Genomic DNA, 15894 nt, shown 5'->3' with positions numbered 1-15894 from the left:
TGGAAATTTCTGTACTCCTGAACCACAAAGTTGGGTCAGGTACATGGGAGATTTTCAAAACTTCCAAAAGTCACTTTGTAGCTTTGATTCTAGAGTTATTCCCTCTTAGGGGAAGATCTGCTCTAAGGAAGATTGAAGGCTTGGCCTAAGAAAAACAGAGGGAAGGAAAATTCCTTTGGCCTTTTCATTTTGCATTCCTAGAATAAGAGTTGAGCCTGTGGTGAAGGCGAATGGGTAGAGACTATTGGAAGAGGGTTATCAAAGAACTGTTGGAGTTGGCCCTGGTGGCTCAAGCCTATAATCCTAGGTACTCAGGAGGCTGAGATTATGAAGATCATGGTTTGAAGCCAGCTGAGGCAGAAAAGTCTGAGAGATCTGATCTCCAACTAACTAGCAAAAATGCCTAACTGGAGGTGTGGCTCAAGTGGTAGAGTACCAGCTAAAAGCAAGCAAGACAAGTCAGAGCAAGAGGCCCTGGTTCAAGTTCAAGCCCTGGAACAAGAAACAGAGAAAAAGAACAACTGCTTCCAAGACCTCTTCTTGTGAATTCCCAGTGTATGTCATAGAGAATTACGAACAATCCAATTAGTGATAAAAGTTGAAGAATGTACTGAGGAGAACTGAGAGCAGCAGGGACTTTGCAAAGACTGGCTGGAAGGCAAGCCCCCAGGCAGCCAATGGGGCAACTGGAAACCGAGGCCATCTACCTTCCCTCCATGATCTTCAGTGCACACACTACACAGGCAAGCCAACAGGAGACAGGTACAAGATTAGGTTGAGGGAATCAGACGGTGAGAGAGCAAGAGAGAGAGGGAAAGAAGACAAATCCTCAAACTAGCCCACAGGATACTCGCTTGGCAGAATATTGGTCTAACTTCAACAGAATAGCTTCCAGATTCATTTACCAGGCGGCCTGAGGCTCCCTGGTGGAAAGATGTTCTTGCAAGAGCAAACCAGAGACGTTCATCCAGATCTCTATCCTAGGGTTCTGGGGAGGCCTCAAAGCAGGAACCCTGGGGTTGCAGGAACTGTGTGGCACTATCACTGGAACAAGGAGAACGAGGGGTGAGGGGAGGAGGAGGGTTGAGAGCTCTGGCCAGGGTACTGAACATGGCTCCAGTTCTCTCCAGAACAGAAAGATAGAAGGAAGGAGAGAAGGTTCCAGAACACAGAAACTTTTGGACATGTGTCCAGAGTAAGACAGTGGGTACTGTGGTGTGACCCTGAAGACTGCACAATTTCCAGGGTGTGTGTGGGATATGCTAGCCAGGACTGCAGTGGTCAGCCTACACCCTGGATTTATTAGCAACATCCTGTCCATGTCCTGTGGACACAGACTCGGGGATATTGAGTACTAATGAAATGGTTTTAAGCATTAACTACTCTTGGAAGCCACACTGATCACCAGGGACAACCGAGAGAATTAGACTATTAGTGTTTTGGGTTGATCCTGTACATAATGAAATGTATTACAATGAAACATATGGCTAGGGGTATAGTGCAGGTAGGTAGAGCATTTATTTGCCTAGCATGAAGTCCTGGGTTTGATCCCCAGCACTGGAGAAAAACAAAAAACTCCACCAAAACAATAAATCAGTACAAGATGTAAGAAAAATTACTTAAACTGATTCATTTTCAAATAACACAGGTATAGTAAGACTTTCTAAAAGCATGTGCATATATTGAAGAAAGGTGGTAACATAAATGTGTGATTTTACATTCTATTAGGTAATAAAATGAACTGATATGCTTTCCACACTGGTCTTCCCAACAAAGGATAGAATAGTGAGGACTCTTCTCTAGGAGCCAAGAGTTGAAAGGAGAAAATTTCAGACCTTAGGATAGACCTTAGGAATCAGTGGTTCAAGCTGGACACTGGTTGCTCATGCTTGTATTCCTAGCTACTGAGGAGGCTGAGGATTTGACTGAAGCCAGCTTAGACAAGGAAATCTCCAATTAACCACACACACACACACACACACACACACACACACACACACACACACACACACACACACACGCTGAAAGTTAGAGGTGTGGCTCAAGTGGTGGAGCACCAGCCTTGAGCGAAAAAGCTAAGGGACAGTGCTCAGGCCCTGGATTCAAGCCTTAGTACCAGCATTTAAAAAAAAAGAAAAAAAAAAAAAGAATCAGTTGTTCAACTCTCATTTTGTAAACAAGGAAACTGAGGCTCAAATAAGTTAACAGACAGTATTCCTCTTTTAATAACAACATTTATCACTGATTTGAACCTGTTTGACTTCTATAAATAATATTGCACATATTTTAAGAAGATATGTCATATTTTGATAAACCATCTATGAGTTAAATTATATGTCTATTATTATAATTAAAATCAGTATCTACTGAAAGCTAAGGTTTTGCACAACCTGAAAGATTTCTTGTACAAGTTTTCTAGAAAAAAAATGAATAGATTTAATTAGAATTTCAGAATGAGACTTACAGAATCTGGGTCTTACTGATCCAAATCCTCTGTAAAATTCCACAATATTCTATTTCTTATATAACTCTTCCTAAGGTATTTCTAACATGATGTTTTTTTTTTAAATTAAAATATCTAGTGGCATCTGAGAACATTTCTAGAAGTTGTAAAGCCTCAAAAACCTGAATTTTAACTAAATATTTCTTATATACCTTCTTTTGCATAATTAATAGGATAATCAAAGTTTCGAGACCTGAATCATGAATAATCTGACAATCCTTTCTAGACAGCGACTGAGATTCATTTCTTAGTAAATGAAGAGGCAGAAAGAAAACCCGGCAAGGCTGGATATATGCACTGCGGGAATCAAAGTCTGGAAACAAAAAGGTAAGTCACTTTACAGAACACCGGTATCCTGATGCCACATCCACGCAGGGACAATGAACGGTGTAACACGTTGAATAAATAATGACGTCAACAACGGCCACTTTGTCTAATCCTACCCCTAAGTGTCAAGCATTTTGTCACACGTGTCCAGTGACGGCTACTTGTGCAGCTGAGTGTATAGATATTTGCATATAATCCAGTCAAAACCAATCTCACTGAATTGTAAACAGAGTCGATAAAAGAAGCTTATTGTTATAGTGCTCCATAGAAAGACCATTTACATGTTAATAAGTAGCAGCCAGTTAAGATGCTCTGTAAGCTACAGTACAAGTGGACGGACATCTATGCTATAGCAAACCATCATTCTTCCACTACCGGTCTATCACAAGTTACTTGACTGAGTCCACAGATTGCCAGTTGATTTTTTTGGATCCAGTTCAACCAGATCGAACATGATTGCTAAACTGCTAATGATATGTACTCAATGGCAACTTCCTTTTAGTTCTTCTGTTCAGCTCAGAGGAGGTTGGGGTTGGTACCTTCCTAGTAACAGTTCATATATATATATATATATGTGTGTGGAATTTACATAGGTCATACCACTTAAATGCAGTGGAAAATTCATGCTGGCAACTGGTGACCCATTATTTTTCCCCCCTCCTTGTCTTCCTTCCCTCATTCAGATGCAGTAAACTCGGTAAACTGAACGAGGATGAGGGATGCTTAATGAGAACACAGCACACATACAAAAAAAGCCTCTTTTCTTTCAAGTGACAGAAGCATTCTAGGGAGACTTCCAGTTAAATAACTCCTCATTTGAGAGATAATCAGTACTTCTCTTTAAAAATGTATTTTTTTTTTCAGTAGCTCACTGGGGAAACAAAAAAAAGAAATGGTTCAAGTCCAGACATTAAGAAATGTCTTGTCACTGTCTGCCTGGACATTGCTTTCAGACCCGTGCGATGAAGCCCAAGCCCAGGCTGGCGGGAATCTGGATAGTTTCTAGGGCAAGGGAAGATGGGTTAAAAGGAAAGGTGACAGGAAAGATGTGCTTAGCATCCATGAGCAGTTGAGGAGAGTCCTTCCTGTCTCGCAAACGCACCTGAGAAGATGGAGCAAAAAGATAAACAGGCATCAGTGCTTTGAATCTACAAAGGTTTTTCTTTTGGCTACCAAAATTCCTACCAATTCTTTCTACCACTTTTTTCCCTCATGAAACATGTTCATTTCTGTTTTAAAATCTCTTCATTAATTTGATCAGTAAACTATTATCCAAAAAAAAAATACAATGATCAAAAGAGTAGCAGAGCACCTATCTTGATGGAAGACAATATAATGAAAGAAAACTATATTATCAATAACATTGTGAAAGTTCCACTTAGAAGGTGGTTGTTGAATCAAAAGGAAAAAAACGCTCTTACCTGTATAGTACGAATGAATGATACAGACACTCTTTCTTCAAACTCATTAACTGGAGTGTACAAATTCAACACTTTGACAATCTGGAAGACATGAAATGATTCAAGGTTTTTTTTTGTTTGTTTGTTTTTTTTGATATACTAGAAAACACACTGAGCTGGGCTTTGGTGACTCATGCCTCTAATTCTAGCTATGCAAAAGGCTCCTATCTGAGGATCTTGGTTCAAACCCAGCCTCGGCAGAAAAGTCTGTGAGACTCTTATCTTCAATTACATTTAAAAAAAAAAAAAAAGGCAGAAGTAGAGTTGCGGCCTAAGTGGAGAGTGCTACGCCTTGAACAAAAAAACTCAAGGAAAGTACCAAGGCCCTGAGTTCAAGCCCCAGGACTGACACCAAAAGCAAAACAAAACAAAACAAAAAACAGGAAAGAAATCTCAGGAACCATTTTACTTACCAAAGACTATGACAATATCATAGATAATTTTATGGAGTCTAAGCTCCATGAGGATAGGGCGTTTTGTTCTGGATTGTATCCCAGTGTCTGGAACAGTTTTGCAGACTATTGTATATAGACACTTGGTATTGGCTTAAGGGTGACTAGAGATCCCTCCTTCCTTCCACATCTATCTGGACATACACCTTCTCTGTCTGGATGAAGTCAGCACAGAGGCGAAGGCAGCAATGTACTTGTCTAGGGGAGGTCTGACTGCCATTTTCCTCCCTCCCTGCCCAGGAAGCTGCTGTACCTGGGCAGTGGTTAGAGCATTACACATGGAGCAGATGGCTTCTGCATCATCATCTGTTTTCTTCTTCACTTGCAGAAGCTGAGCAGCCTGAATGAGAGGCTCTAGGGTCTCTTTGGCCCCGCTGTTCATCAGATTCTTGTCACGTAACCATTCCTCCAGTTGACTGACGTTGTACCTACACCGAAGGGGAAAGAGAGAGAAGAGAGAACAAGAGAGAAAATTTAAATTTACTGAATGCTGTCATAAATGTCTTTAATTGTGTGTGTGTGGCTTTGTCAATTAAAGTGACAGGCAATATTTCTGTTCAATTTTCTTACATCTAATCAGCTGTGCTTTAAAATTTAGCATTATCATCACGAGGTTTAGAATCATTATTATGTAAGATTTAAATGACAAGAGAAGATAATTGTCTCAAACAGAAAATGGAACAGAGTCAGCACAGGAAAAGTTACGAAACTTGCTAATGCAATAGAATATATAATGTAGTTCTGTCATCACTAGATGTTTGACCAGAAATTGCTTTCCTGACTCTCTTACAAGATAGCTTCCTTTTGCTGGGTGAGAGTCAATAATTCTCATGTACTCTCTCTTCCTTAAGGCAAACTCCCAACCAGATTCCCTATCAGATGCACCATACTCAAGCTTTCTTTTTTTTTGGTTCCAGTACTGAGTCAGGGCCTGGGTGCTCTCTCCCTTAGCTAGTTTACTAAAGGCTGATGTTCTACCACTTGAGCCACATCTCTACGTCTGGGTTTTTGGTGGTCAACTGGAGCTAAGTGTCTCAATAACCTGTCCAGATTGGTTTTGAACCACAATCTTCACATCTCAGTCTGATGAGTCGCTAGCACCTTGCTCTGCCAAAGTACATTTCTAAAAGCAATCAGGCACCAGTTTCTTCATTATAATTTAAATAGTTCTTATTGCGTGATGGAAAAATACATGATAGGAGAGGAAGTAGCTATGTTCTGTAGGGTTATATTATCTCTCCATTCCTTCGAACAAGTTGGCTTTGCAGGGGAGTGATGCTTCCAGTCACAGTGGGAAGGATCTGTTGACAGGCCCCACCCACCAGCAGTGTGACAGCCAGGCAAGGGGAAGCGGCTCCACAAACAGCTCTTCCCTTGCTGCTGGGCACCAATATGGAGGCACCACCTGGCAGGCTAGGTGGGCAGAGACCACAGGCTGTCCCGGCTCACCTGATCTGCATGCCTTTACTCCAGGAGCACATGTCTTTGCGCAGGAGGAGGTTGTTCAGGGTGACGGCCCCCACGATGTAGAACATTTGCTTGGCCACCTGCTTGATAAGTTCTGGGTCCATACCGTGCTGACACATGACTGAGTGGAAGGAGTTGAGCTGTCGGAGTATGGAGTCCAGTGTGTATGTGCCTTCATCAGCAATGCTGGAGGTTCGCTTCCTGAGTCCTGTGGGCTTCACCCCGGACACACCCTGAATCGTCTCATGCTCCAGCATGCCGGACACTGCAGGAGAATTTCAAGTGTCAGAAAAGATTTAGAGGAAAATGTCTCTGGTACACAGATATGTGTACACATACCCCACAGGCGCTCATGTGCATGCACAAGTGTACACACACACACACACACAGACACACACACACACACACACATAGAGGTGTGGGATTGGAAACCTTCATTATTTTAGGTTTCCCACAGCAGTTAGATTTTGGGCTTGCCTCAGTTTCCCAGGGGAGTATGCTCAGCTTCCCTTAGAAAGCTTCTGAGCTGGGTACAATCTTGGTTACTGAGGAGACAGATCTGAGGATTGTGGTTTGAAACCAGCCTGGGAAGGAAAGTATGTGAGACTCGTATCTCCAATTAACCACCAAAGTGCTGGAAGTGGAGAACACCGGCTGAAGCGTTAAAGAACCAGCCAGCCTTATGTGAAAAAGGTAAGTGACAGTGCCCAGGGCCTGAGTTCAAGCCCTCGTACCAGCACACACACGAAAAGAAAAGAACCCTTCTGAGATGTTCATTTCCTGCCTAGAGCCCTTCAGAAGCAAGGAACAAGTCCGGTTCTCCTTAATATCTCCTTGAACTAAACTCAACTCTTACAGATCTCATGTTGATTCCCAAACTTTGGTTAATGTTGCTCTTAAGTAACTGAGATGGAGGCAGTTCAGTGGTCAGCTTCTTGTTCAGCTAATAAAAACAGACCAAAGAAGAAGGAAGATGGGCTGAAGCTGCCCTTTGCTTCTGTGATACCTCCTATGCTTTGGATGATGGATTGCTTTCAATTCATGGCCTTTAGGGGACAAGTGGACAAATCATAGCCATCTCGAATGGCTTCTTAGTTTTTTATGCTTCCAGCTGGTCAACTGTGAGCCTATGAAAAATTGAAAACTAGAGGAAGCGAAGAAGTAGCAATGTGGAAAACATGGGAAGCTGGAGTAGCTTTACAAAACTGCTGATAATTTGCCTGAAGATAATGATGTCTGGTAACTTGAAAAAAATGACCATTTCCCACCATCAAAATTAGCAGCCTGCAATTCATACAAGGTCCCTAATTGCTATTTACTCATGCTACACATTCCATAGTTATAGAGCTAGTGTAAAATATGAATGAACACCTGAGTAAGCACACATAGAGAGGGCCAAGCAACCAATCACACACCTAGCTGAAGCTACCTAAATACAAACACACGGGCTGGGAAGTTGGCTCAGTAGTAGAGTGTTTGCCTCGCATGCATGAGACCCTGGGTTCAATTCCTCAGCACCACATAAGCAGAAAAAGCCGGAAGTGGTGCCGTGGCTCAAGTGGTAGAACTCTAGCCTTGAGCTGAAGAGGTGAGGGACAGTGCCCAGGCCCAGAGTTCAGGCCCCATGACCAACAACAACAACAAAAAACTGCAAACAGACACCTCAGCTACTCAGCCAATGAGAAGTCACTACCTTCAGTCAGATGGGCTGTAATATTTTCAGCAGGGAATGTCTGAGACACACTTGTTCTTGTTGGCATGGCGCTTCCCAGCCTTCTCACCATAGACTGTGAGGTAGTGTACAAGCCCTCTCCAGACTTTGGGGTTTTAGATGGGCCCCTGGGAAGCACTGGGGAGTAGTGCGCTAGTTTAAAGTTTAACGTGTTTTTGAAAATTGGGCCAGGAATAATGTCTGTTGCAGGGTATTAGACATAATCTGATCTTAAGAGAGAAGCATTAATTATTGGAACCCGATGCTACTCTTTCCAGAGTACAGAAGCAGTGATTTCTGTTGCATTTCAGGTACCATGGTTCGGATTCAGAGGTTACTCAGTTGATTTTCAGCCTGTATCTTACTATTTTATATTCTATGAAAATATACCCCAGGACATTTCCACAGTCCATTCATTCATGGATGGGTACATGAGATAGGCTATGGAGTTCACCAACACTCTAGCCTTACCGATCATTGGCTGAAGGATGTTTTCTAACACCCGCACCAGCTGTTGGTAAATCTGAATGGCCAAGTCACTCAGCACTTGCCGATACTCAGCCAGGTCAAAATTGGTGAGGCAGTGCTCATTCTGGCGAGATGTGTTATGCTTCATGAAGCCCTGAAGTCAAAAAGCGAAGATAAATGAAACAGGAAGTCAGGGGTCATTTCTATCTGGTTTGACAAACTCCAGCTTTCTGGAGCATCTTCATGTTCCTTTTCTTTCCCACCCAGGATCCATCTTCATCCCACCCCACCCTGCCCAGTCAGTGACATGAAAATCATTCCCACGTGCTGGTGTGTGTTAGCTTCTATCATGTCCCTTTTCTATTTACTTGCTTTTTTTTTTCCTTTTTTTGTGTTAAAAAAATACATTCTTTTTTTTTTTTTTTTTTGGGTCCGGTCGTGGGGCCTGAAGGCTGTCCTTCAGCTCTTCAGCTCAAGGCTAGCACTTACCACTTGAGCCACAGCACCACTTCCAGCTTTTTTCTTTTTGCTTATGGGTGCTGAGGAATCGAACCCAGGGCCTCAGATATGCAAGGCAAGCGCTCTGCCACTGAGCCACCTTCCCAGCCCCAAAAATACATTCTTATTAATGCGTTTTACTTGTTTCTTTTCCTCCCTTATCTTATTAATTTACATTAGCACTTCTTATTTGCTCTTTTATTTAAAAAAATTAGTTTAGTTTAGCACTTCTTACTAGTTTTCACTTCATACACATACCTAAGCAACCTAGAGCTAAGCCTTTCCCATCACAATGCTGATAAAACAAATTAGGAGACTTTAACTTAAGAAAAACAATGAGTGTTTAATTCATGAAAGAGTGGGTTTCCTGCCAACACAATGATCTCAAGTACTACTCTCTTAATGTCGGCCCATTCAGCACAGTCCTATTAATAAGCATTGTACCCAGAGGGGCAGGCATGATGTTGAATAGACCAGCCTCTATATACTGGTAACTAAACATGAGATCCACAGCATGACTTTCAGTCAGAGCTTAGGACAGGATCTTCTGGTGGCATTTCAATGGACAGGCAGTTACTTTTTTGCAGTCATTTTGCATTGACAGATTCCCGGTAAAAACAACGACTTGCTTCCTCCTTGTGTCCTATCCTAAGGACCAGGCCTAACGCAGGTGCTGATGGAGCTTACTCTCTTATTTCTCCACCTTTGTCAGGATGGTTAGAGAACCATCTGACACCTCTGTGTCAGAAACTGCTGAGCAGCTTCTCTGCCAAGTCTCTCCAGAAAGGATAGGGAGGCATGGAGGCCAGTGAGTAAGGACCCCAGGCTTGTTGAGATCGTAAACCGAGAAAGGCTGAGAAGAGTTGGACAAATTGATGAGCCCCACTGAACTTCAGTTTCTTTTCTTTTTTCTTTGGCCAGTCCTGGGGCTTGAACTCAGGGTCTAAGCACTGTCATTAAGCTTCTTTTTTACTCAAGGCTAGCACTCTACCACTTGAGCCATAGCACCACTTCTGGCTTTTTCTGTGTATGTGGTGCTGAGGAATCGAATCCAGGGTTTCATACATACTAGGCAACCACTAAGCCACATTCCCACCCCCTGAACTTCAGTTTCTATAAACTGGGATTTATTCATACTTTCTGAAGATGTTGTGAAAATTAAATAACAATATATAATAAATGCTGTCAGATATATATTAAGCAGCCCTTACTTAATAGTAATAGTTTACATGGCTTAAAGTGCTGAAGTCTATCAAACAACCAATGAACACAACATCACTACAGACAAAAGTAATCCAAATTTTTGAACACATGATTATATCTTAAGTTGGATCATTTTTAATATACAGTGGTGAGTCAAAACTGATTAATTTCTGCAAAGGTTCAATAGTCTAATATTAGTTCTAGACAGACCATTTTGATATTGACACAAATTTTCACTTCTGATAAGTATTCATTGACTGATGTGTATTTTATTTTTGCTCTGTTTTTTCATAATATATGAAAATCTAAGAGGGAAGAAACTAGTTACTCATTTATTTGCTTGTAGATAACCAATGCCAAAGACCTGACTTTCCAGGCTGTTACTGACTCTGAACTTGGGCTGTAAAATCAACACATGGTCACACATTTTTTTGATTTACTAATTTTCCACATAAAGACCAGAGAAAGGACAGCTTGCCACTTTTATAATCAAGGCTTCTCACCTCTTCTCCACTGTACTGCTTCAAACAGTGCAGAAACCGGCATGTGTTAGAGAGCCAGAAGGAGACAGTTTCAAAATCATCACCTCTTTTCTGAAAAAGAGAAAATGTCTAAATTTGCTTTTTCCTTAGAGAAATAACAACCTGGGGGGTGGGGAGGGTGGAAAACAACAAACCTTAAACACAAAGAGGCTCAGGGACAGCACCCAGGCCCTGAGTTCAAGCCTCAGCACCAGCAAAAAAAAAAAAAAAAATGTCTGGGATCATGGCCCCAAGTGGTAGCCCTGAATTCAAATAAGAAAGAAGAGGAGAGGAGAAAAAGAGAGAAACAGAAAGAGAGACAGACAGACAGACAGAGACAGAGACAGAGAGAGACACATGCAGCAAGAGAGAAAGGGAAAGAGAAAGAGAAGAGAAAGAAAGAGATGTGGGAGAGAGAAGAGACAGAGAGAAACAGACACAGACACAGAGAGACAGACACAGAGATATTAAAGTTTACCCATTTTCCCACACTAAATTGCCCCTTTATGTAGAAAAAGTTAAAAGCATAAATAGAATTATACATTTTGTAATAAACAACAGGACAAAGAATTTGAATCACTGAAACCCAGCTTGGATTTAAAATATCCACAACATAACATTTCTGAGCTGGGAGCCAGAGGTGGGTGGTGGGTGGCGCTCCTGTACTGGGCATGTGGGTAGGGCAGGGGTGGGGATTGCTCTGGGTGTGTGTGGGGGAACCTGGCTCTTTATCAGAATGGGCCACAGTGGGAGGGGAGGGACAGCTGTGCCTGAGGCATGGGGAGTGTTTCTCAGGGCTGAGGACAAATGTGTTTTCTTTCCACATGGAGCCCCATTAACATGAGACAATATTACTTCAAAATAAAAGATATTTATGAGTTGGATATTGTGAAGTATAACTATAATGCTAGTGCTCAGGAGGCTGAGGCAGGATGATTGTGAATTCTAGCCCAGTCTCGTCTAGTGAGACCCTATCTCAAAAACCAAAACAAGTAGCCAGGCACCAGTGGCTCATACCTGTAATCCTAGCTACACAGGAGACTGAGATCTGAGGATCACGGTTCAAAGCCAGCCCAGGCAGGAAATTCCAAGAGACTCTTATCTCCAGTAAACCACTAGAAAACCAGAAGTGGTGCCATGGCTCAAGCAGTAGAGTGCTCACCTTGAGCTGTAGAGTGAGCGCAGGGACAGAGCCCAAGCCCCTAGTTCAAGCCCCACAACCAGAAAACAAACAAACAAACAAGCAAAAAAACAAACCCAACCCTCCCTTGAGTAATCATAGTGGAAAGTAACTACACAGGAAACTGTCCAGCAGACATTGAGACTTGGCATGTGTTAGAAGTTCATGACAGGGGGTAGAGGGCTTCGGGGTGCAGAGTGTCAGGTGGGGAGGGGGAGATAGGTCTGCAGGTGGAGGTGGTGATGGCTGTGTAACACGGCAAAATACTTAATGCATGCAACTCCACACTTTATAAAAAGGCTCAAACGGTGAAGTTTATGTTATGTATATTTTATTATATAGTTTTTTAGGTTCATAAAAAGACATTTGGATTTGAGAGAGTCCACTGGGCATGTTAACTATGCACTCATCTTTACTGTATATATTCTCATTCAGAATAGATCATCAGGAATGTGGCTTAGTGGTAGCGTGCTTGCCTAGCATGCATTAAGCCCTGGGTTCAATTCCTCAGTACGGCATACACAGAAAGGCCAGAAGTGGTGCTGTGGCTCAAATGGTAGAGTGCTAGCCTTGGGCAAAAGAAGCTCAGTGCCCAGAAGGACAGTGCCCAGGCCCTGAGGTCAAGCCCCAGGACTGGCAAAAACAAAATGTTGTTCAGAATAGATCATCAGAAGGTCAAATACCAACGGCAGACAATGAGTTAAAACTAAGTATGATGTTAGCTGTTGGCTGTTTTTCCTGGAGCCTGGGGAAGATGGGACAGGGGGACTTGGTGACTCCTGTGCTGTGGGGAGCTTTCTGCTCAGTTATGTAATGCTGCTGGCTTTTCTGAGTGCTCTTTTCCCATGAGCACCTGAGTGTTGCTGCTCACATGGAAACAGCATTTCTGGGAACAGGAAAAATGATGAGACGACTTGGAGAATAACAAGAAAAAAATTGGAAGTGTGTTTTTTGTTGTTTTTCTTTTGAGATCTTCAGAGTGCTTTTTTTTTTTAATTTGGGAATTCAATCAAAGTACTGGACCATGTCATCTAAGCAACAATTTCAGTTGGAAGAAAACGTGGCAGTACCGGGGCTTGAATGCTAGACTTGCACTCACTCACCTGGCACTGTACCACTTGAGCCACTCCTTCAGTTCAGCAAAAAGCTGAACTGAACAATTTTTCATGGACAATAAGAATCTTTTTTTTTTTTGCTTATGGGTGCTGAGGAATCGCATGCAAGGCAAGCGCTTTACCACTGAGCCACCTTCCCAGCCCCAGCTCCCAGACAATAAGAATCTTATGGAGTTTTCTGCCTGGGCTAGCATCAAACTCTTTTTTTTTTTTTTTTTTTTGGTTCGGTCGTGGGGCCTGAACTCTGGGCCTGGGCGCTGTCCCTCAGCTCTTCAGCTCAAGGCTAGCGCTCTACCACTTGAGCCACAGCGCCACTTCTGGCTTTTTTCTTTTTGCTTATGTGGTGCTGAGGAATCGAACCCAGGGCCTCAGGCATGCAAGGCAAGCGCTCTGCCATTGAGCCACCTTCCCAGCCCTAGCATCAAACTCTTGATCCTGAGAGTGGCTAGGATTACAAGTGTGTGCCACCAATGACTAGCTAGAAAAAAAAACAAAAACCCTTTTTATATGAATGAGCCATGTATTATTGAGCTTAGCAGCCATTTTAAACATCAACATCATATAAACACACACACACACACACACACACACACATATATATACACATAGTACTAGCAAGTTTGCTCAAGTCTAGGGAATAATGAGGCCCTCTCTACAGACTGTGGAACTGACCTTCAACACTTTTTTGATGCTGTTGATTGTTGATGTGAGCAATGACCTCACTTTCTGATCATCGTTCAGGTAGTCGGCGTGTCGCACACACATGAACAAGATATACGCTGGCAGCCCTGGGATCAAGTTGACTGCTACACCACGTGGCTTCAGTTCTGTAAAAGCAAAGGAAAGACAAGGCTTTGTAAGACAGAAAGGCACAGTTGTCACCTAGCCGCTCAGTCATTCACAGTAAATCATGGAAGAAAGGGTATTTTAACAGCTTCTCTGGTGGAGGATACAGGGTGCTGGTTCTACATAACGTATAGAAAATTAAAATTTGTAGTTATGCGCTAGTGGCTCACATCTGTAATCCTAGCTACTGAGGAAGCTGAGATAGAAAGATTGTGGCTCAAAGCTAGTCTGGTTAGGAAAGTCTGTGAGATTCTTATCTCCAATGAACTACCAGAATACCAGAAGTGGAGCTGTGGCTTAAGTGGTAGAGCGTTACCCTTGAGTTCAAGCCCCAGGATTGACAACAAAAATAAGCAATCAAATAAATACACAAACAACATGGTTTTGTCCTGAGATTCCTTCAAGCAGCCTCTCCCTCCCTCATCTATAACATTCAACTCTAGACTAAGAAGTCCTTACCATGTTTTATGTGATCTCCCCTAGCCTCAGCTCTCTTGGTTCTAATGGGTCTTCTCGTAGTTGGCTGAACATACCTGGCATGCTCCTACCCAGGACCCCTGCATGCACTGTTTTTCTGCCTCTCTGTTCTTTCCTCAGCTATCAGTGCAACTAGTTCCCTTGCTTCTTTGCCCTCTGTCCAAAGCGATATGTCCGCCTTTCCTCTTTTGTTCTTGCTAAATAAAGATCACGTTGAACCTGCAGCATGTCTGTTCCGTACCCAGCACAGAGTTTAATGCCATGAACCGAGGCATGTTAAATTAGGCGTAATTGCCCATCACGATACTGTCATCTAGCACCTGGGGGGAGGAAAGGCGTGCAGAGGCTGAGGAGAGGCTTTTGGCTTGCAGCTTTCACGTGTTTGCACCTCTCCTCATTTATCACCCAGGAAAAGTCTCAGGAAGCCAGCAGTCCCCCCAACCCCCTCCACCGCAGGTCCCGCTATGATCTTCCTTATGCCCACTTGTCCCATCCATCCCTTCATTCACTGGAATTTCTCCCATAACTCCTTTCTTTCTTCCCTATTATCGACTATTGTTCACCATTCATCATAAACCTTTCTAAGGAAAGAAGGAAAGGCAGAAATCAGAAAGTAGGAACCTTAATGGTCTAGAGTGGTGGTTATATGTTAGAGTCCTTTTGAAAGGTTTCTAGAAAAGTCCTTGATAAGGCCAGGCCAGGCTGCTCTTTCTAGGGTTTGGTTTCTACTTGTCTTTTCAACAATTGTTGTCTTTTTCAAAATCTTTCTGGGTGAGTGAGCAGCATGGTTCAGAGGCACAGTGATTGTTATAAAAATAGAAATTAAACCAGCAATAAAAAAATCCAAACCCAGTAACTACCACAACAAGGCTTACTGGCCCCAAGCCTTTAATCCCAGCACGCAGGAAGCAGAGTCAAGAAGATTATAAATTCAAGGTGAGCTTGGATTATTACCTAGTAAGACCCTGTTTCAAAAAGACAACAAACAGTATCCCCTCCCTCAACTTTCCCCCATTCGCTGTCCTTAAAGGATGTTACCACACACTAATGCACAGTACATAATGATGACTGAAGCAATGCTAGGCGAGCATGGTAGCACAGACCTATAGTCTATGGCAGAGAGGGATGGATAATGTTAGCCTCGTGGTTGAAGACTAGCCTGGTCAATATAGTAAGATCCTCTTCTCAAAAATGAAAACAAATTTTTAAAAAGGAAAAAAAAAAAAAGGAAGACACTTGAGTGACTAAGTTTTTCCCACCATGGACACACAGACCAGAAAAGTATTTCATTCCATATAGAGAATACTTGCCGAGAATCAGGTTCTTAACCAGCTTCTGCTCGTCCTCCTTCTTGTACTCCAGCATTCCTTGGAAATCCTTTTCCTTCCTGGGAATGTTGACTGGACGAATGGGCTCATCGATGATCTGCCCAGGTGATATATTTTCCATCTGGCCCACTGCACGAGAAACAAAGGAGAGGAAGATGTTTTCCAGAGAGAAATGATGGACAGGGTTCCAAGCTCTGATCATTCTAAGGGAACTCTGCAACAACAGAAACTGGCCATAGAGGCTGGGAAGGTGGCTCAGTGGTAGAGCGCTTGCCTTGCATGCCTGAGGCCCTGGGTTCGATTCCTCAGCACCACATAAGCAAAAAGAAAAAAAGCCG

The 15894-nt window shown here is 42.8% G+C and overlaps 1 protein-coding gene across 1 annotated transcript in view; it reads right to left on the bottom strand.

Moving 5' to 3' along the window:
* Window positions 1–2130: 2130 nt before the first annotated feature.
* Myo5a (myosin VA (heavy chain 12, myoxin)) overlaps window positions 2131–15894 on the bottom strand; it is an 84174-nt gene continuing 70410 nt past the window's right edge. Inside the window, 8 exon segments of the mRNA XM_013009954.1 lie at window positions 2131–3932; window positions 4252–4332; window positions 4996–5170; window positions 6192–6474; window positions 8392–8542; window positions 10593–10682; window positions 13578–13732; window positions 15539–15685. Of these exon segments, the coding sequence (XP_012865408.1) occupies window positions 3780–3932; window positions 4252–4332; window positions 4996–5170; window positions 6192–6474; window positions 8392–8542; window positions 10593–10682; window positions 13578–13732; window positions 15539–15685 (1235 nt within the window). The 3' untranslated portion in view covers window positions 2131–3779.

Source organism: Dipodomys ordii, unplaced genomic scaffold (assembly GCF_000151885.1).
Source record: "Dipodomys ordii isolate 6190 unplaced genomic scaffold, Dord_2.0 Scaffold11, whole genome shotgun sequence".
NCBI lineage: Eukaryota > Metazoa > Chordata > Mammalia > Rodentia > Heteromyidae > Dipodomys > Dipodomys ordii.
This window is presented reverse-complemented; position numbering and strand designations above follow the sequence as displayed.